The 20740-nt window shown below is 40.7% G+C and overlaps 1 protein-coding gene across 3 annotated transcripts in view; it reads right to left on the bottom strand.

The window, feature by feature from the left end:
* Positions 1-20740, bottom strand: part of syk (spleen tyrosine kinase) — a 55907-nt gene that overhangs the window by 9382 nt on the left and 25785 nt on the right. For 2 of the 3 annotated variants that reach the window (XM_031282192.2, XM_031282184.2), the window contains exons 3-9: positions 16038-16511; positions 14856-15016; positions 5384-5522; positions 3851-3929; positions 3647-3702; positions 2672-2734; positions 489-570 (exon numbers count right to left, since the gene is read on the bottom strand). In XM_031282192.2, the coding sequence (XP_031138052.1) occupies positions 489-570; positions 2672-2734; positions 3647-3702; positions 3851-3929; positions 5384-5522; positions 14856-15016; positions 16038-16439 (982 nt within the window). In that variant the 5' untranslated portion in view covers positions 16440-16511. The remainder of the gene's footprint in view (positions 1-488; positions 571-2671; positions 2735-3646; positions 3703-3850; positions 3930-5383; positions 5523-14855; positions 15017-16037; positions 16512-20740) is intronic. The other variant, XM_031282202.2, reaches the window with a different exon arrangement.

Here is a 20740-nt window from a genome sequence, read left to right as displayed (position 1 = left end):
GAGAATGTGTTGCATTAAATGTTTGGTTTTTTCCAACCTAAATGATAAAACAAGTAATTTGTCATGAGTACTTTCTGATCTTTGCCCTGCTGGCAGGACAGCATGGTGCATCAGGGCCTTCCAAAACATACATAATGTCACGACGTCTGCCTCAGTCGGTTTCTCCAGGGAGTTGAAATCTGATTGGCTAGCCAAAGTGCCACCCTATTATCCTAAACTATGATTGGCTATCTGCCCAGTCAGAGGTGTGACCTTAGCTTGAACCAACTTTTTGGCAAGTAAACCAGAGTAACATTCTCTAACTAACAGTTCCCTCTTAAACCTGAGAGCGATGCATTCACTGTGGTCTCTGGTGTCTCAGCCTCCTACCTAAGAAGTTCTACCGAAGTAACAGCAGAAGCTCTTAAGAGTGCAGGGAAGCTACAGTAGGACTAATGTACCAGCAACTTAGCAATCTTTTGAATACAAGTGTGCTTAAACGTCCTTACCTTTTCCGCCTGCTTGATTATTGGGCACTCTGGTTTCATAAGCATTTAAATTATCTGTGGTGTTGTGTCGAGATCCCCGGTTCTGTCAGTTGATCAGAGAAGACAATGTTTAAGAGGAAAAACAGAGTGAAAACACATAAAACACATACATGGTGCACTGCTAAAAAGTCATCTGCATTGAGTGAATTAAGCAGGGTGCCACTGCTAGTTTATAACCTGTGTTCTAGTGATAGATTTGCCATCTGAATGTTTAGGTTCAATAAAACATTAGAATTTGATGTGTAGTTCTCCTCATATTCAGAACTCATTCACCCTTGAAACCCCTTAAAGGAACACTACGACTTATTGGGACTATCCCCCAGAGCTAGATAAGTCCATACATACCCTTCTCATCTCCATGCGTGTTGTAACTCTTTCAGTGCTCAAGGAATATAATATTCGGCTCCACTGTTTGCAGCTGCTGCCGTGGTCCTGCTTAACACCCTGTTACACCCTGCACTGCTTCTACTATTATTTCTAGTCATAGTTCTATTATCTTTATTAGTAATATTATTGCTACTGTTCATTATACCAACTGCTATAATTATTATGAATCATATTTCTCCATATCTGTATATCTGTATCAGTGTCTCTGTGTCCCAACCAGCAGTGGCAGATGGCTGCTCACCAAGACTCAGGGTCTGTCTGAGGTTTCTGCCTGTTTAAAGGACGTTTTCCTCGCCACTAAATGCTTGCTCTTTGGGGGGAAATTGTTGGGTCTTTGTAAATCATAGAGTGTGGTCTAGACCTACTCTATCTGTAACGTGTCCTGAGATAACTCCTGTTGTGATTTGACACTATAAAGAAAATTTAATTGAATTGAATGCAACTATCAGACTCATGGCAATGGTTTTACTGGTCCGGCCCACTAGAGATCAAATTGGGTTCTATGTGGCCTGTGATCTAAAATGAGTTTGACAATCCTGGTTAAGAGGAAGTACCTAAAGGGACTTGGGGATTTTTTCTCGTGAGCGTTAGATTTTTTCCAATCTGAATACCAGTCAGAACGGCTGCTGAGGAGGAGGTATTCAGCCTCCTGAAAACGAAATGTACCTGATAGTGTCATCAACAAACTTAAACATGATAGGGTTACTGTTAACCGATTTCATGCTGTGAATGTGAAATATTAACTTTAGCCACATAATGTTAGCAGTACTTTGTTAGCATAATTTTGCTAGCCTTAGAATGGTTTCTTATGAGCACGAGATATTTTCGCACGCTCACGAGAAAAGTATCTTGTGCGCACCAAAAAGTATCTTGTGCTCACGAGAAGCACGAAAAAAAAAAAAAAAAATAGTAATCCCCATGTCCCTTTAGGGGCTCCGTAGAGGAAGAGAATAGATGCATGGGATTAACATCTTCAGTCATATGTGTTTAAAGAAGGGTTATGGAACAAGTTTAGTGTCCAAATGTTCCTCAGCCCACATCAAAACTGCTTCATTTCAATGATCTGTTCACTTTGAAACATACAGTATGTCCCACGCCCCCAGGAGGAGCCTTTGGAAGATAGGACAGAAATGTTGTTTGGTCTTGTCATGCACACATAGAAGGATGGCACACAGCTCAAGACTGCTGGAACTGCTCAGTATGTAACTGCAGTGAGTAACCTCTAGATGGTGTTAGTGTTATCACAGTAATCGCAGGCCAACGACTTTGATGTCACCATAGTGAATTGAAAAATGAATAGGTTTCTGTGTGCAGCCAGCTCCAGTTGTGAAACTATCTGCTCTGATCTGGGATCAGTCAGAGGCAAGGGCGGAGATCTTTTTTGTTTTGAGCAAAATTGAAATTTTGAGCGTATCAAACATTTCATTTCCTGCATTCTGGTGAATCCATTTTTTGCATCGATTTATGGTGCAAATGTCTTTAATTACATAAAGGAAATTATTATTAGATATTTGGGGGCTTGCACAGGCCACTTCTGATTATTGGGAGGGGGGGTTGTAACCCTCTAGAACATTACGCCTATGGTCAGAGGTGTGGAGAAGCGGCATGATAAAGAAAAGAACAAAGATGCAAGGAAAACTGTGCTGTGTTAGTAACAAAGAATCCATTCCAAACTGAAGCAAAATCACACAGGGGGAAGGGTTCGGGGGGGTTTCACAAGACATTGATCAACAGGTTTATGAGGAGTGTTAGTGCACCTTCTTTAGGCCGGGTATGGGAACAGTTCTGAGTTTGTTGATGATCCCACCTGCTGCATTCTGCTAAAAAAAAAAAAACGTCAGAAAGGTTATCAGAGGACGATCTGCTGATGTAATGGTCATGCATGTGATCAGTACAGTAGAGGCAGATTCAGGGCAAAGGTTAGCTCCAAACAGGATGAGAGAGACACTGTTCATACAGTATACAACATCTCCATGTTCATTTTACTGTACAGATAAGTACTGTACTGTACAAAAAGAAAAGTGTTGGTTCACCCTAAATTATAAAAAGATGTATTTGCTAACCTCCCTCTAGTGGTGTCTCTCCATGTGGACATCTAAATGAGCTGCTTTGATTGATTGCAGTTTTGTTTTTGGATGGGTTCATAAAAATAACAGAGCCTGTTCATCTGTTGAGCAACTTGTTGAAAGAAAGAAATCAAGAAATATGTTTATCTAAAATGTATGTTGAAAGGTCAACAACTGGTAAATGTAAAAATGTTGTGCACACAAATGAGTCTGGGGTGTTGGAGTTACGGTAATCTCTATTTCAAAAGAAACCCAAAACTGTCTGCATGCATAAATACCACTAAAGGGAAGTGAGAAAATGTATTTTTTTTGTGATTCGGTGAACCAACTCTTCAAATATTAGCCATGCAAGAAGATAAACATACATGTTTCGATCTAACTATGAAATTCTTATTATTAAAAAAAACCAAACATAATCTAAAACATAGAGTAACAAACAAACATTTCAGACACAAAGTTGTAATTGAAAATATATCTATCTATCTATCTATATCTATATATATAGATGAATATTAATACATGATCAATGTTGGCAGGTATGGGACGAGCTTACGTCCTGTTTTCTGTGGGCACAAGACCATGAGAATATGCAAATGCATAATTGACACCACACACACACACACACACACACACACACACACACACACACACACACACACAATTTACCAAAGCAGAACTTAATCCAGGATGGTCCCGTGGGAGTAGTGGCCGTCCAATCAGCACTATAAACACAACATATGACAAATGTGGATCAGACTTGAATATATTCCTAAACGTTTAGTTGTTAGATACTAATCCATGTGCAGCACACATGTGTTTGAGTGCGAGTCTTTCTGTAGACATGTTTGGATTAGCTGTGAGTGTTTTTACCATCCCCGTCGGGTCGAGGACACGGCACTGTTAGCACCCGCAGCAGGCCGTCCGGTTTGTAGGAGTAGTGCTCCACCAGCTGTGGCCAAGAGAGAAGATCACATATCACACACTATAAATGCATCAGTAATACACAAGACTAAAAGTGTAAAGTCTGTAAAAGTGTAAAGTCTGTAACATCCTTCAGAAGCCAAAATGATATGACAGCATTGCAGCGGTGTAATGTAACTGAGTACATTTATTCCAGTACTGTACTTGAGTCCAAATGTTGAGGTACTGGTACTTTACTTGAGTCTTTTCTTTTCATACCACTTTCTACTTCTACTCCACTACATTTCAGAGAGAAATATTGGACTTTTTACTCCACTACATTACTCTGTTACAGCTTTAGTTACTAGTTACTTTACACATTAAGATTTCTGCACACTAAACACATGTAGTTTATAAAATCTGATGTTTGATTCTAAAGTAAACTAGTCAACAATATAACGGCTACAAGTCCAGATGAGATGATTAGACCATTAAACACACAACTGGTTGGATCCTTCACACTTTACACAATGGTTTAATACAACAACTACATGTTCATGATGATACTTACACACTTTTACTGAAGTAACATCTTCAATGCACTTTCACTGTAACAGAGTCTTTTTACAGTGTGGTATTACAACTGAAGTAAAGGATCTGAACACTTCTTCCATTGCTGAAGCATTGTTATTCTTAGAGACGTACTAGTAGCACGGCTAAAGCACGCGCAGGAGGGGGGGGGTTGGTTTAAAGAAATAGTTCCTTAATTTGGTAAATGGGCTTATTCAATTTCTTTCTAAGAGTGAGATGTAAACATGGATATCAATCGTATGTCTCTGCATTAAGTAGAGATGTTCCAATACCATTTTTCCCAATTCCGATACCTAAACTCAAAGCCGATACCTATGGAAGAGGATTAGGGCCACGTGTGTGGGGTGCATGATCACAGAAGGCTTGTATCATGTGGATGCGCCGACAGTGTTGTTGTCATTACTTAGAATTCCTCATGGGGGAGACAGAAACTACATACTATAGCGTTAATGGCCTAAGAAGGGTTTACAGTAAAACTTTCACTTTCCGACCTTACATTTGACCATTTCTTGAAAAGATAATCATTGATAATCAAATCAAGGGAGTTGGTATTGCACCAGATATACTGGGTGATATAATGTAGAGAAAGCATGAATACATAAAATGTGAAAAAGGATAACGAGTAGCCTAAGGGTTACAGATTTCTCAGGAGGGGTGGGGTGGGGGGAGGAGTCCTGACTCCTGGCCTTCGTAGTATGCATGTGCTCAGCACATTTCAAGACAGTGTCCATAATGGATGTAACTGTAACAACCATGAAATCACATCATATTATTCCTGTAAGAATCAAATTAGTGGCAGTCACTGAACAACACTTCAGACAGCTGCTGGGAAAGCCTAAAGCTAATCCTGAGAGTCATAGTTAAAGATCAACATGAAAATAAATATAAATAAATATAAAAATGATTGCTCACCTGCCACAGGGTGTCAAACTTCTTGCCATCTGGGATGGAGAGCTTGCCAGACCCGTCCCTGTCAATGCGATAATGCATGACTTGTCCTTCATGCAGCAAACACAGAGCATAGGATCCATTCAAATCTCTCTGTCGGATCCTGCACTCACAAGAAGAAGAAAATGAGTTAAAGTACTGTGGGTGTGAATGTAGTATCATTTATAGTCTTTCTTCATAGATGTGAATGATGTTGTGTATAAAGCCCAGTTCACATGACTATATTCATAAATGCAAACTTCCAGTCCTTCCATGTTCAGTAGGGACTGGACCGTACATTTGTGTTAGCCTCAAACTAGTCTTGCATTGCCAGACCTTCCTCCACAGCGCTGCAAAAGAAGGTCTGGCTAGTCCACACAGCATTCCTGGATGGGAGAAAAACGTGCTCTGGTTTATTGGCATTTCTTTAAACCAATCACAATCATCTTGGGCGGTGCTAAGCTCCAGACGGAGCCACGGTGCCTCTGCTAAATAGTCTCAGGAAGGAACTTGTTTTGGTGGAACGTGTACGTTCAAAAGTAGTTTTAGTCGTGCAACAGAAAACTCAGATTGGACAGATGGTCTAGCTAGCTGTCTGGATTTACCCTGCAGAGATCTGAGGAGCAGTTAACCATAGTCCTCACAAATCCACCAGAGGTTAGAACGCCAACACAAAGAAAGAGGAAGGGGACGGACATCCAGCCAAAAAAGAGCTTGATCTGGCAGAATTTACAGCAGCACTGGAGCAATCCCGGAAGTGATCATGGAACACTGTGGATATAGACTAGGATCCCACAGTCTCCCCATTCTCTCTGCTGATTCCTCACGTCTGTTTCCACTTTTGTCTTCATAAAACTCAGTTTTTCAGGTCGGCAGCTTATAAAAACTTCTGGGTTCTTGACCCTGTTGGTAGTGTGTATCACCACACAGCAGCTTTTAGGCATGTTTCTGTTGTTGGCTAGCAGACGGAATTGATGTGTAGGAAACCTTCACGCAATACAAGTCAATGGAGAGAGGAGAGTTGTTTCCCTCCCCGATGCTCAACCCAGATTCAAGTCCACAGTTTTTGAACCCTTGCAACATTGAGTTACAGCTACTGTGTGTGCTAACAGATGTGTTAAACACTGTGAACAGGACTGTGACGGCCCTTATGTAGTAAACCTAGGCCTATAACAATTATTACATAGCTGTCTAATTGTCAATTTCTTCTCATAATCGTGGTTTCTTTATTTAACAGCAATGAATTGCTAACATGAGCTAAGGTCTTAAGACTGTATGTATGTATGTATGACTGGTCATGTTGATTTTGTTTAGATATGCCAAATTGTAATTATATAAGTGATTATTGGTATATATTATTATTGTTATTTCAATTGTTAGTTGTTGGCACTTGATCCTATACATGTTCATAGCAACACAAACGACAAACAGAAAAAATGTTTCATGATAATAAAGAGGCGTGGTTTACTTCATAGGCTTTGTATTTGTGTTATTATATTATCTGGGTCACATGACAAAGATGTATCCTGGGATTCATTCAAAACTTTACTTTGTTTGAAAAAAAGTAATACATAAATACATATTTGTATATTAGACACAAAGAGACAATTATATTGTTGATCCCAATTATTTCTGAGACAATTCATTGTACAGCAACATCTGGAATTGTTCCAGCTCTACGTTGCCTACACTTGTGTGTATGTGTTGAGCTTTTTGCTTTTCTTTGTTTGTGAAGGTAGTCAGGAAGCCTGATGGCTAGTAGTTTTACTTGGACTATTGTATTGCGTTACTGCCATACTACTTAGACATCACATTGCAGTGTTTATTGATTGATCGTATTTTTGGTAGACTCTTTACTTTATTTTGTATGTTTATATTTTGCGTATTTAATGTGTAACTTCATGTTGTCTCGCACATTTATGCTTTGTCTTGGCCAAGTCGTCGTTGGAAATGAGAATTTGTTCTCAATCGGCCTACCTGGGTAAATAAAGGTTAAATTGAAAAAAAAAATATTATATATATATATATAATTTATTTATTTATTTTTTAATATATATATATATATATATATATATATATATATATATATATATATATAAATGGCAGTCCTTCAGCCAGATTTGGAGCACAGGGCCCAGTGTTCCTCAGGCTATAAAGGCCTAGATTTCGGTCTCTCGCTCTCTCTTCCTTCCTGCAACCCTTTCGCTTTGATGAGATGATTTGTCACTTATCTTTTACTTCACAACACCTTACACTACAGGTTAATATGATACAGCACCTTCAGAAGACAAAGTCACAAAGTGCTTCACACGGTAAATGTGTTACAATAAGACTCAAACAGTAAAATGAGGAAGCAAGAGAGAAATAGGAAATACAAATTTTAAAACATTGACACTACACTGTCAACACACACACACACACACACACCCCCACATGAACACTACTGATGCCACTGACTAACACACTTGAACTTGTTGACTTATAATTTGGCTTTCTGTGTCCCTTAACGTTTTTGTCAGAGTTATGACAGTTCAAAAATAAACCGTACAGGAAACACATTGAGGTTAAGAGAAAAGCTCGACATGAATTGAGGAATGTGTAGGGTAGACATGTAACAAGTGTCTCTTTGAAGAACACAGATCATTTATACATCCTCTTCTTCAGGGCTTGACTTCCTCTGTGAGGCCATGCACAAGGCCAGGCTCAAGTCGCCCGATTGGCCCTCTCTAGCTATTGTTTCATTCTTGCTGTGGCTGCGTTAATACGAGTAGCCACTAATTGCTAAAGTTAGACCAAACGAAATCACCACACATCCAAACGTGTATTACTTTTTGATGGACATGTCTCCACAGGACACAGAGATGGGGCGACCCAGCAACACATCCTCACACCTCAACAACATTATAGGTCGATTTCTGAAGACAGTTCTATTAAACACGTAGTTTTTTAGGCACGTAACTTTAGGCAACAAAAATACTTAGTTAGTGTTCAAGGATGGATTTAAAAATAACTGATGACTTTTGGTTTCACGGGAAACACGGACCGCTGTCATCTCGTTGACTATACCTTCGCGCAGAAACAGCTAACTGTGGCGCGCACCTCTCTCTCTCTCTCTCTCTCTCTCCCTCTCTCTCTCTCTCTCTCTCTCCCTCTCTCTCTCTCTCTCTCTCAAATTCAATTACAAATGACTTTATTGGCATGAATGTCAGGAAAACCATAATGCCAAAGCCTCAAGGATAATACAATTCAATAATAATAAGATATGAAAAAATACTGTATACAATTCATTGAGTAAACCAAAATATATAAATTTATAAAAACAAGAAAATTATAAATATAAAACAATACGTGTGTGTGTGTGTGTGTGTGTGTGTGTGTGTGTGTGTGTGTGTGTGTGTGTGTGTGTGTGTGTGTGTGTGTGTGTGTGTGTGTGATAATTAATTTGTTTAGGGTCAATAAAGAAACAACAACAGTATATTAATATAAATTGTAAGTGTCAAATGTAAGAAAGAAATACATCTCTCTCTCTCAATTTGAAAAAAAATGTATTTTTAAAACTGTCATACCCGCCCAGGGACTACAGGTGGAAATTAGCAATTGTTGCTATAACCTGGCCCAAGACATATTCTCTTGTATTACAAGTTTAATGTTTATTTGTGCATTGTCCCTGTTTCAAATAAATCAATTTCCATTCCATTCTCTCTCTCTCTCTGTCTCTCTCCCTCTCTCTCTCTCTGTCTCTCTCCCTCTCTCTCTCTCTGTCTCTCTCTCTCTCTCTCTGTCTCTCTCTGTCTCTCTCCCTCTCTCTCTCTCTCTCTCTCTCCCTCTCTCTCTCTCTCTCTCTCTCTCTGTCTCTCTCTCTCTCTCTCTCTCTCTGTCTCTCTCTCTCTCTCTCTCTCTCACATCGAAACAGTTTAGGAACCACGGCTTTAACCTTTGAATTGACAGCTTTAAATGTTCTTTCTATTTCTATGTTCTATCATGTGTATAACATGATTGGCCACAACCTGCTGAAAGAGCAGATTTTACACTTTAAATATATTTAAATCTTTACACCAAACTAAAACACACATCCTGTTTGTTTCTGTGTAAGACTTTGTCACACAAGAATATTTTTTAAAATGTAATAATAATAATACATTTATTTTATATAGCGCTTTTTTGTTTAAAATGAATTAGTTTTGAAAATGTGGAAATGCTCATTTTCAACAGTTTTACCAAGGCAAGGCTGGAGAGCATTGTACAGAAGAAAACTGTAAAGCACACATAGATATTTATTTACAGAAAATATGATTCAAAGTAATAATAATACACATAAGTATGTACATTATCTACACATGATTTTAAGATATTTCACATGTGAAATGTAAGACATGAGATTTAAAAATACACACTGTATGAAATAAACCCATACAGGCACAAGTGGTCAATCACATGCAGACCTCACATACTGTATAGGTTTACATGGTTTCCAGACATTTCACATGTGAAATTTCAATTATAAACATTTGAAACGGGAAACTATTAATCACGTGTGCTTTTTTTAAATGGTAATTTTAAGTGGCACACACACATGCCATACAAAATGTGAAGCTAGACTAAATGTGTATTTGTGTATTTCTGAGAAAATATTTATTCAGTACAGTGTGACGATTCTAAACGTGTTTCTTCGGGGCCATCTCCACTCTGACAAGAGTCTCGGCTGAAAATGGACCTCAGACTTTGAAGCTATTTGTGACAGAACACTCTCTTTGTCTGGAGGGGATTTCAGAAGCCGGATATGCTCTACTCTGTCTTGTGTTGATCCTAAGAAATGTGTCACATTTAGATCAGGTGTATCCCTCCTGTTCAGTAAAGTTGATTTTTCAGATTCTACTGATAGAAGAAAATTTGTCTTGGACACACAAACAGTATCTGCTGTTTAGAGAATTCAACACAACATAGTGCATACATACATACAGTACACACACACACACACACACACACACACACACACACACATACATACATAAATACATACATACATGTACGCACACACACGCACACACACACACACACACACACACACACACACTTGCATGCATACATACATACATTACATGCACCCATACATACATACACACACACACATACATACATACATTACATGCACACATACATACATACATACATACACACACACATACATACATACATACATACACACACACACATACATACATACATACATTACATGCATACATACACACAAATACATACATACATACATACATTACATGCACACATACATACATACACACATACATGCATACATACATACATATACAGTCCACAGACACAGACTGTTGCAGTTACTTTCACAGGCTGGCTCCTATACCTTTAGAGGATTATTTAACACAGTACTGCCTACGATCCCACAGTCATGGACCTACCACTGAAAACTCTGAGCACTGTGTCATCGGTATTCTTTATAGGAATGTGATGGTTTAAAACCTCTGCATTTTTAAATTACACATGTAGCATTTGATATTTTTGAACAAAATATCATAAAATATACTGTCTCTTGGAAACAGCAATTAGACCTTCAAAAATATATTTGAACAGTTAAATTAAAAAAAGCAATTCTCACACTTTGATAGTTATTTATTTCATTTTGTTGCTAGTTTTGTGTCAGCAATGAGGGCTTTCAGACATGCAGATTAAGGGACATTTTTTAATTTCACCTTTTAAATGAAAGCTTGTAATAGCTTTTATTTAATTGGTCTTATTTTATTTTATTCTACTGCAATTTTCAATGACCTGGTTTTATTTTTATCTCATGTTTTTTACTAATGCCTCATGCCTGCTCTTATTTGTTACTGTTTTTTTTTTTTTTTTAAATATCTCTATTGTTTTAGTCTTGACATATTTAAATCACATGCTCCTGTAGAACACCACTTTGTTTTGAAACAAATAATCATTTTTATTCTATTTTACATTTTAAGTTTTGCCACTATCAAAAGTTTTTTCACACACTTTTTTTAAACACTGGGCACTGGCGTTACAGTGATAAAGAGAAGCCCAGTTTCAGACAATAACCAGGAACTTAAATAGGTGGCCTGTGTGTCATTATTTTTTAACTAAGCTAGTCCCTTTTGTGTTTTGTGTGTGTTTTGTAGTATACCCTAAAAACATAGAAAATGCTAACATATTCTAGAAATTTAAATATCTAGAAATATAGCCTTACCAATTATATATATGGGCCTGTGCAGTGTCTAGAGCACTCTCTTAAAAACAATTATTTATAAGCTATATATAATTGGAAACAAAGTATTTTTATGCTTCGTGAGAAAAGGGACAAAACAGTCTCACATCTCGCCCTGCTGTCATTCTTCTTGTTTGCTTTGGCTACTTCAGGAAGTCCTTTGCAAACTGCCAGAGCGGAAACCACAGTGTGTGTGTGTGTGTGTGTGTGTGTGTGTGTGTATGCGTGTGTGTGTGTGTGTGTGTGTGTGTGTGTATGCGTGTATGCGTGTGTGTGTGTGTGTGTGTGTGTGTGTGTGTTTCTTCAGCTGAGACCACTGCCTCTCAACTGAAGCTTCAGCTGCCAAATGTGCAAAAGACACATTTTAAAGACATTCATATTTTCATGTAAAGTGATACTGTGCTGTTGTAGTAGTAGTTGATTTGGGATTTCGGCTTTGCAGCGTTTCATTTCACAGCTCTCAGATCTATATAACAGCATTGAGTGAACACTGTACTGGTCTCTATATACTCTACGTCTCCTCCATTTAACTTAATAATAATAATAATAATTACATTTTTAATTAATAATTTACTAGCAATAATGACAAGATATTGGTTTTTGTAGCTCGGTGTACGTACAGGTATCTCTGCCCTAACACTAAACAGTATGTAACAAAAGGATTTTTTTATTTGATGTTTTTGTAAGATACTTCTTATTGAGACACAGACACACATTTTGTCACATTTATCTGATACTTCTGTAAAAAAAATAGCGGAACTAAATCTGAAACAGTCCAGGCAATCATTAATAATCTGTTAATAAGAATTAGCTGACAAAAGGCTAGATGTTAACTAAAGGCAGCTGTTTGTCTCCCCAGTGTGTGGAACCGGCTCTAACTGCACGCTACATCCGGGTTCATTTGATAAAACGTATTACAATTTAAAAGAAAAAAAACGACGACACAATTAGAGCTGGGCCGATAAATGGACTGGATATTGAGAAAACATAACATAAGTATATCCATTATTCGCTGCCTGCTTTGCTGTCATGTGCATGCTCCAGGTGCTTAACCTTTGTGTTGTCTTCCCATCGGCCATGAAAAATACACTTTTGTTTCCCGTCTTAACATTTTGTTGCTTTTTTCAAAGTTGCTTTTTTATGGGGTTAATTTTTTCAAAAAGAATCATGCTTTTCTGACGCTTTTTCTAGTGTTTTTGTCGCTTTTCCAATGTTTTGTTGGTTTTCTCGAAATTTTCAGCGCTTATTTCGACGTCCCATATTTGTTGATATAAAAACAAAATTCAAAGCAGGGCATCGGTGAAATTTGACCAGAGGACAACACAAGGGTTAAACTTGAAAGAAATTCAATAACAACAATATCAGTGCCATGTCTTTGTTGTCCGTCTACCAGCACTAACTAAAATAACCTTCCAACGCAGGAAGTACCTGGTATTAAAGCCTCACAAGGTTCCTAAAAAGTTTAGGTTTGGAGAAGCCCCAGTTTAAAATGTTGTTTAGTTCCTGCAGGCTGGGCCATGTAACCAATATATTCCTAATCATTAACTAAATTAGGCAGATAGGTTGTTTTCATCATACACACAGCGATACACTGGTAAGAGCACATCACATTTAACCATGTATCAGCTAATTTAAATAGCTCACGTTACTGTATCGTGTCAACAGTTAACTTGATGTAATATTGTATGTTGTGTTTTCTGTTGAGGGGTGCAAATGTTCCACCAAAACAAGTTACTTCCCGAGACTATTTAGCAGAGCCACCGTCGCTGCGTCTGGAGCTTAGCGCCACCCAAGACCGTTGTGATTGGTTTAAAGAAATGCAAACATCCCAGAGCGTTTTTTTCCTGCTATCCCAGAATGTATGTGTGGAGGAGCTTGACCTTACTCCGCAGCGCTGTGAAGATAGAGCTGGCAATGCGAGACAAAGTAACAACCTACTCTATATACTCCTTGTAGTTACTTTAAAGCTTTATTGCGTAACTTTTTTTATATTAATGAACGTCCGTTACATTCAAGCCATTGCCAAATGAGTTGCTACAAAGCTAATTAAGACTATCAGCTCCACACAACTCTCTCTGGATTTCTCAGTATGGCTATGTTCAGAAGATTGTGGCGTCCGGCGACTTTTGCATGCAGAAACTGGAGTGAAGGTAATGGGGGGGGGGCGTGTGCAATCACGGAAGGCTTGTATCATGTGGACGCGCCGACAGTGTTGTTGTCATTACTTACAATTCCTTCCTTCCTACTTAGGGAACTACTCAGCCTGGGAAGAAACCATGCCTGAGAAGATGGCTTTAAAGGGGCGCTATGCAGTTTTGGCCATTTCTTCGCTGCTTTCTCGCTTTTTGCTCGCAGGTTTCTCTATAGAGCCCCCCCTACAGGTTTCTCTATAGAGCCCCCCCTACAGGTTTCTCTATAGAGCTCCCCCTACAGGTTTCTCTATAGAGCCCCCCCTTACAGGTTTCTCTATAGAGCCCCCCCTACAGGTTTCTCTATAGAGCTCCCCCTACAGGTTTCTCTATAGAGCCCCCCCTTACAGGTTTCTCTATAGAGCCCCCCCTACAGCTCCTATGTTTACTCGTGTCTGACTCCTCTCTCGGTCAGTCTGCCGTTTCCTCTTTCTCTGTTCCTCCGACAATGCTTTCCTAGCTTTCTGTTTCTTTTTAGCCGGCTCAGCCATGATGATAGTGTGGAAAACTCCATCACTACCTTGTTAGCCGGTTCCTGAATGGGCGTACGTGTGCAGTGCCGTGAAGCAATTTGTTACATCGCGAGACCTGATATCACGCGATACTTCCTGACGCTCACCGGCCGCAAGTTGCGAGGGTGGTTTTTCCGCTAGCAGAAAGCTAGGGGGGAGCGAGACGACCACCATTTCAACGAAAAAAGTCATATAACCATTCCAATGACTCCGAAGCTGTTCAGTTAAGGTAAATTAAGCTAAAAAAAAACTGCATAGTTCCCCTTTAAGGGCAAGACAGTTTCCTAGAAATGAACATTTGCAATCAAGTAGTTTTTTTTGAGCCAGAGGTTTTGATTTTGTGTGATCTGGATCTGAATTTGATTATTTAATGTGGAGAATGGCTAGTGTTTATGAGCATATGCTTTGAGCACGTTATGGATATTGTGAGTATAATAATTGATCAAATTCATTTCCCACCATTTAGTATAAACAGCTATAAGCCAAAAGCTAGACACTTGTAAAATACTTACAGGAATTTTCCATTTGTACGGGAGCCGTTTTGGAGCCTGGGCTCACAGCCTTCCCGTGTTATGGATCCATGGAACCAGGGCATTTTTTCGTGTGCAGTGGTGGAAATGAGCTTCTCCAGCTGAGGCCTCTGGCTGATGATGGCCTGCTCCAGAGCTGCCCCCTGCACACACACACACACACACACACACACACACCCATGAGCTGTCAGCAAATGCATATAATATTTCTCGACAACACACTCCCATTGCGTCAAAAAGCAACGCTTGGTCAGCTGGTGTTTGTTATTGATGCAAAAAGTTTCCTTTAGCGTCATATTTAGACGTGCTTGGTCGGGACTCTTGGCGTCACTTTTTTAAGCTCTGGGTCAGGACGTACATTTAATTGACATGCAGCACAAGACAGGGCATGAACCCCGGTCTCATAGGGGAAAGTCCTGTGTTGTTTGACCCATCCACCACCCCAACCTGCCAGAGGTTCTAGATTTTGGTTCGAAAGTCCGAACCATCCAAAAAATGCTTTCACACTATAAACGAACCGGACCATGGTTCAGTTTGCCCTGGACAGAGACTCTTTTGGTCGGACCAAATTTCGGCCGTTTGGTCCGGACCCTGGTCCGGGGAAGGTTTCACATCTGTCATTTTGGTTTGGATCAAACTGAAAAGTCCGAAAGTCGGGACCAAGCAAGATAGGTGTGAAAGCCCCCTTAGACACGCTTGGTCAGGACTCTTGGTGTCACTTTTTGGCGCTCTGTGTCGGGACGTACATGTAACTGATATGCTTGTGATACATTGGGGGGGATTAAAGAATTCAACAGGGCCGTAAAAAATAAAGATGCAATTTCAAATGTCATGTCTTTTATGTAGATTTAAACTTAGGAGCTTGTGGCTTTAACAAGGTATCCTTCTCTAATAGATTTGTTGTTGAGATGCACAGGGTTCCTTAAAAAATCCCACAACACGTGTGATGTTATGAATATGCAGATAGTTTTGAACAATATATACAATCATTAAAATAATAATAATTAATGGCATGTTAATGTTCCATGAAAATTCACCAGAATGCAGGAAATGAAATGTTTGAAGCTCACAATTTCTGGTGGAGGGCCCCCAGACCCCCCACTTTTAGCTAAGGGGTTGAAGACCCCTGTCTCCTTCTACTTACAGAATAGAGTTGAAACATACCTGCAGGTTCCATGTCTGCTTCACATACTCCCGGATCAGTTTTTCCTTCAGGTCCTCAAAAGGCCCCACCTTTGGCTGCATGTTCTTGGGCCTGTTGCAGGGCTTCTTCAGCAGACACACAAGGCCATCCATCTCCTGGGCGTGGTAGTCGATCACATCCACAGGGCTCCTGTGGCTCTTACCGCCAACGATAGCGTATGTGTCATTGGGTTGTCTTTCAATGGTGTAGTGGTAGCAGCGGCCGGAATGCAACACAGACAGTGCAAAGCCTCCCAGATAGTTTCGGCTTTGACGGAGTAGGTACAAGCCGTTGCTCGTGCCCGCCTGCCGCAGGTATTCCTCCGCCTCTTCCCTGGTGATGTTGCCATAGAAGAATGGCAATGCATTCACTGCATCAGCCATGTTGGCTTCTGTGGGGGTGGCTCCCTTAAGGAAGTCCCAGAACAAAGTTCAGCCACCAGGATGCAATCAACCCTAAAACAAACAAAAGGAGAACCATGTAACAATCAAGATTAAGACACAAGTATTGGGTTCCAACAGGATGACTGATCAACAGGGCCACATGGAATCTGCGGACGCATAATTCTGCTGAATTTTCAGCAGATTTTAAACGAATTTTGTTTCCCCCTCTCATTCCTCCTGCTCTGGCATTTCCCCCTTTCATTCCCCCTGCTCTGGTGTTTCCCCCTCTCATTCCCCCTGCTCTGGCATTTCCCCCTTTCATTCCCCTTGCTCTGGCATTTCCTCCTCTCATTCCCCCTGCTCTGGTGTTTCCCCCTCTCATTCCCCCTGCTCTGGCATTTCCTCCTCTCATTCCCCCTGTTCTGGTATTTCCCCCTTTCATTCCCCCTGATCTGGTGTTTCCCCCTCTCATTCCCCCTGCTCTGGCATTTCCCCCTTTCATTCCCCTGCTCTGGTGTTTCCCCCTCTCATTCCCCCTGCTCTGGTGTTTCCCCCTGTCATTCCCCCTGCTCTGGTGTTTCCCCCTGTCATTCCCCCTGCTCTGGTGTTTCCCCCTCTCATTACCCCTGCTCTGGTGTTTCCCCCTCTCATTCCCCCTGCTCTGGTGTTTCCCCCTCTCATTCCCCCTGCTCTGCTGTTTCCGAGCCCCTAAACCAGAGACATTAGGAAACACTTCTGACCCGTTGTGGTTCTGAATCTGCGGGGTTGTGTTTCAAACGGAGACCTTTGACAACACCGACACTGACGCCAACGTTTCTCCTCCTGATTGGGTCTTAACGGTCACGATGTCTTGTTCTCTGAGACTAAGCTGCTAACGTTACCATGGCAACTACTAGCAGCGGGCGGAGTATATACGCTGCCTCCTGTTTATGTCCAGTATACCAGAATGTTGATGAGATATGAGATTTGGGCGTGATAGTTTAAACAGAGATTAGTTCTTCTACTGGAGATAAAAATACTTCTGTGCACAGAGATCAGTTTTGGCTCAAAACTCCACTCAAAAACCAAAACGTAGCGATGTAAATGTAACCTAAGAAAAATTTAAATAAGACTCTGAATGATAACACATCACACCAGGCAGGAAAATGATTCGCTAAATTCCGCAGATTTTCATTCTTGATCACCGCTGAAAACTGTAAAAACTACATCAGCAGATTTCATTTGGGTCTGCTGATAAATCATCCGACCCTTCGCTCCATTGATGCAGTTGCAGGGAGTGCTGCTTCTCACTGTGTGAATGTACTGTACACCATTACAGTACATTCACACAGTGAGAAGCAGCACCCAAGCTGTTTTGGGCACTATCTAAGCCAAATTAATGTAAAATCAATATGAGATATATATATCAAAACTAATTTTAAAGATCCTCAGATCTAATGATTGTAGTTGGACTTCTATAGCAAGCTTTTTCTTAGTCAAGTTTTCTAGCTTTTCAATGTTTTAGACACATATGGTCATAATAATGGTTCAAAATGATGTGAAATTGTGCTGTTTCTTTACTAAAAAAACATAACACCCCTAACCCCCCCACCAAATAACGGCATCTAAATCTTTCACAAACCTAAAGAAAACACTATTTAACTTGTATGCTTGCCAGTGTACAAGTTAAATACAGTGTAGTGTAAAAATAAAGCTTAGGTTCCGACAGGAACATAATGTCATTTGCACCACCCAGATCAACTGATCATCAGTTGATCACCCTAAAATAAACCACACAAATATAAACACATATTACATTGCAGAGCAGTCTAACATCACAATACTGTTTGCTGCTGCTGTTAGTTACGATTACTACTGCTAAGTGCTGCGCCATTTTTACAGAGCTGAGTTGGTCAGAAATTCTTCCCTAAGACCAGGTAAAGATGTCTTTATTTGCATAGCCTGGTTCACATGGCAGGATAATTAGGCCGATTTTAGCCCCAATTCACCCCTTCTGACAATCTTAAGGATGCTCCGATTATGGTAAAATAATCTGATCAGTTATTCCTGCCGTGTGTGGTGTGTTAAGACTGCTCTCGTCTGCTCGCTCCCATCTCAAATCGGGGATATCCAACATGTTGGATTGTTTTGGCCCGATTTCTCCTCGTGTGTGGTGTCCCCCGGGGACAAACGAGCACGCAGCCTGTGGACTGTGGCGTGTAGCCAATCAGAAAGCGAGGTGATGAGGCGGCGAGGAAAGCACCGGGAAACAAAATCAAAACAGCCGGCGGCATGGCGCACCAGAAAGTCCGGTGGACGTCGGAGATAAGTAGAGCAAGTATAGTCCATGCTCGCGTTGTCTCCACTTCTTTGACCATCGCCTTTTCTTTTGATAACGTATTTTTTCGGTTAAAAACAAACCACAAACTATCACCACTGCATCCTCTTCGTCCGCCATGATTGTTTACTCTGAAGTCACGTTTGATCTCGAGGGATTTTGCGAGATTTCCCGTCTGACCTGGGAATGCTCGGGAGTCAAATCGGTTCGTGTGTGATGTGTTGATGTTGCCGTGTGCTGCGCACCACACGCCGTACGACCAAAACTGTTAGACCGTGATTTTTTATCGCCGTGTGTGGGGTCTCTCAGGATTGGAAAATCGGCCGACAATTTTAAAATCGTCCCGTGTGAACCAGGCTTTAGTAGCTAGTAGGCTTCATCCTCTGGTGAACATGAACGTCTGTACAACATTTTATGGAAATCCATCCAATAGTTGTTGAGATGTTTCAGCCTGGAGCAAAGTGGCGGGCCGAAAGACTGACATTTCTATCCATAGTCCAAGTCCACATCGAAATGTGGCCAGTAGTTGGCCAGATAATGGTTTGGATCCAACCTTTGGATCGTGACGGGTTGCATCAACTGACTGACCAACATCTGACCAGGTATACTATACAAGCAGGGCAAAACTGACAAGAGCAGAAAGGCCTTGAGCCATGAAGTATGTCTATACATCTTCCCTTACATTAGTGGTGAGATAGTCTATATCGATGACGTTTCATTTCCGGGATTGTTCAGGTGCCGTCAGAAATTCCGCCAGATGTCCGTCACCTTCTTCTTTCTTTGTGTTGGCGTTCTAACCTCTAGTGGATTTGTGAGGACTATGGTTAACTGCTCCTCAGATCTCTGCAGGGTAAATCCAGACAGCTAGCTAGACTATCTGTCCAATCTGAGTTTTCTGTTGCACGACTAAAACAACCAAAACAACCAAAACAAGTTCCTTCCTGAGACTATTTAGCAGAGGCACCATGGCTCCGTCCAGAGCTTATCACCACCCAAGACGATTGTGATTGATTTAAAGAAATGCCAATAAACGAGAGCACGTTTTTCTCCCATCTAGGAATGCTGTGTGGACTAGCCAGACCATCCTCCGTAGCGCTGTGGAGGAAGAGCTGGACATGCGAGATTAGCGGTGAGATGCCTGTCACAGTCACCACAGTAACCACAATACAGCTGCAGCAAGACACCTGACCAACTCCTCTGCACCACAGTCATGCATGTCTGCAGTCTCACAGTTGCCAGAGTGTTTCAATCAATCAAACTTTATTTGTATAGCACTTTTTTATACAAAGGTCATGCAACACAAAGTGATTCACATTATAAAATCACTGTGGCAAGCTAGTTTAAGTTTTTGATCAGTTTTAGTTGAAGCAAACCCTAGGACTCTAGACCCGCACCCATTCAGATCCACGATTTGTACGGTCAATCAGGTCTTGGTTGGGTCCTGTTCTATTATCACAGGTCCCAAATCTGTTTAACATTATGTGTAATGACCAAGAAGACCCAGCTGTAATCAATGCACACTGCAACAGCGATGGCTGCAAAGCCTTCAAACAAGGCGCTGGGCTGCGCATCGGGAGCGACTTGGGGTCCAACATTAACTGTCACACAGGGCTCTGCAGTTATACTATTCAACAGTTCCAAACATGTTGGGAACGTTGACAGCAAACAGTCCTTTGTTCTAATGTTGCATTTGTTTGTAAGAAAGTCCAACAATGTGTTTGCTGTGAAAAAAAATAACTCTATTGTTTGTAGCTCCGAGAAGACTCCGTTCTCTTCCACTTGTATTCAATCTGTTGTACCTTTTTTGCTTCCTGTGGTATGGAAGAGTTATTATGGATCCCACAAGGTTTCTTGGCAAGATCCGCCCTACGAAGCTGCCCGATTGGTTGGGGTTAGGCATTGACCTTGAGTTGTTAAGGTTAGGATAGCTGATTGGACTTGAGAAAATTGGGTTCCGTTACCTCGCGCGAGCATGGACGCCTGG

The sequence above is a fragment of the Sander lucioperca genome, chromosome 14 (genome assembly GCF_008315115.2).
Source record: "Sander lucioperca isolate FBNREF2018 chromosome 14, SLUC_FBN_1.2, whole genome shotgun sequence".
NCBI lineage: Eukaryota > Metazoa > Chordata > Actinopteri > Perciformes > Percidae > Sander > Sander lucioperca.
This window is presented reverse-complemented; position numbering and strand designations above follow the sequence as displayed.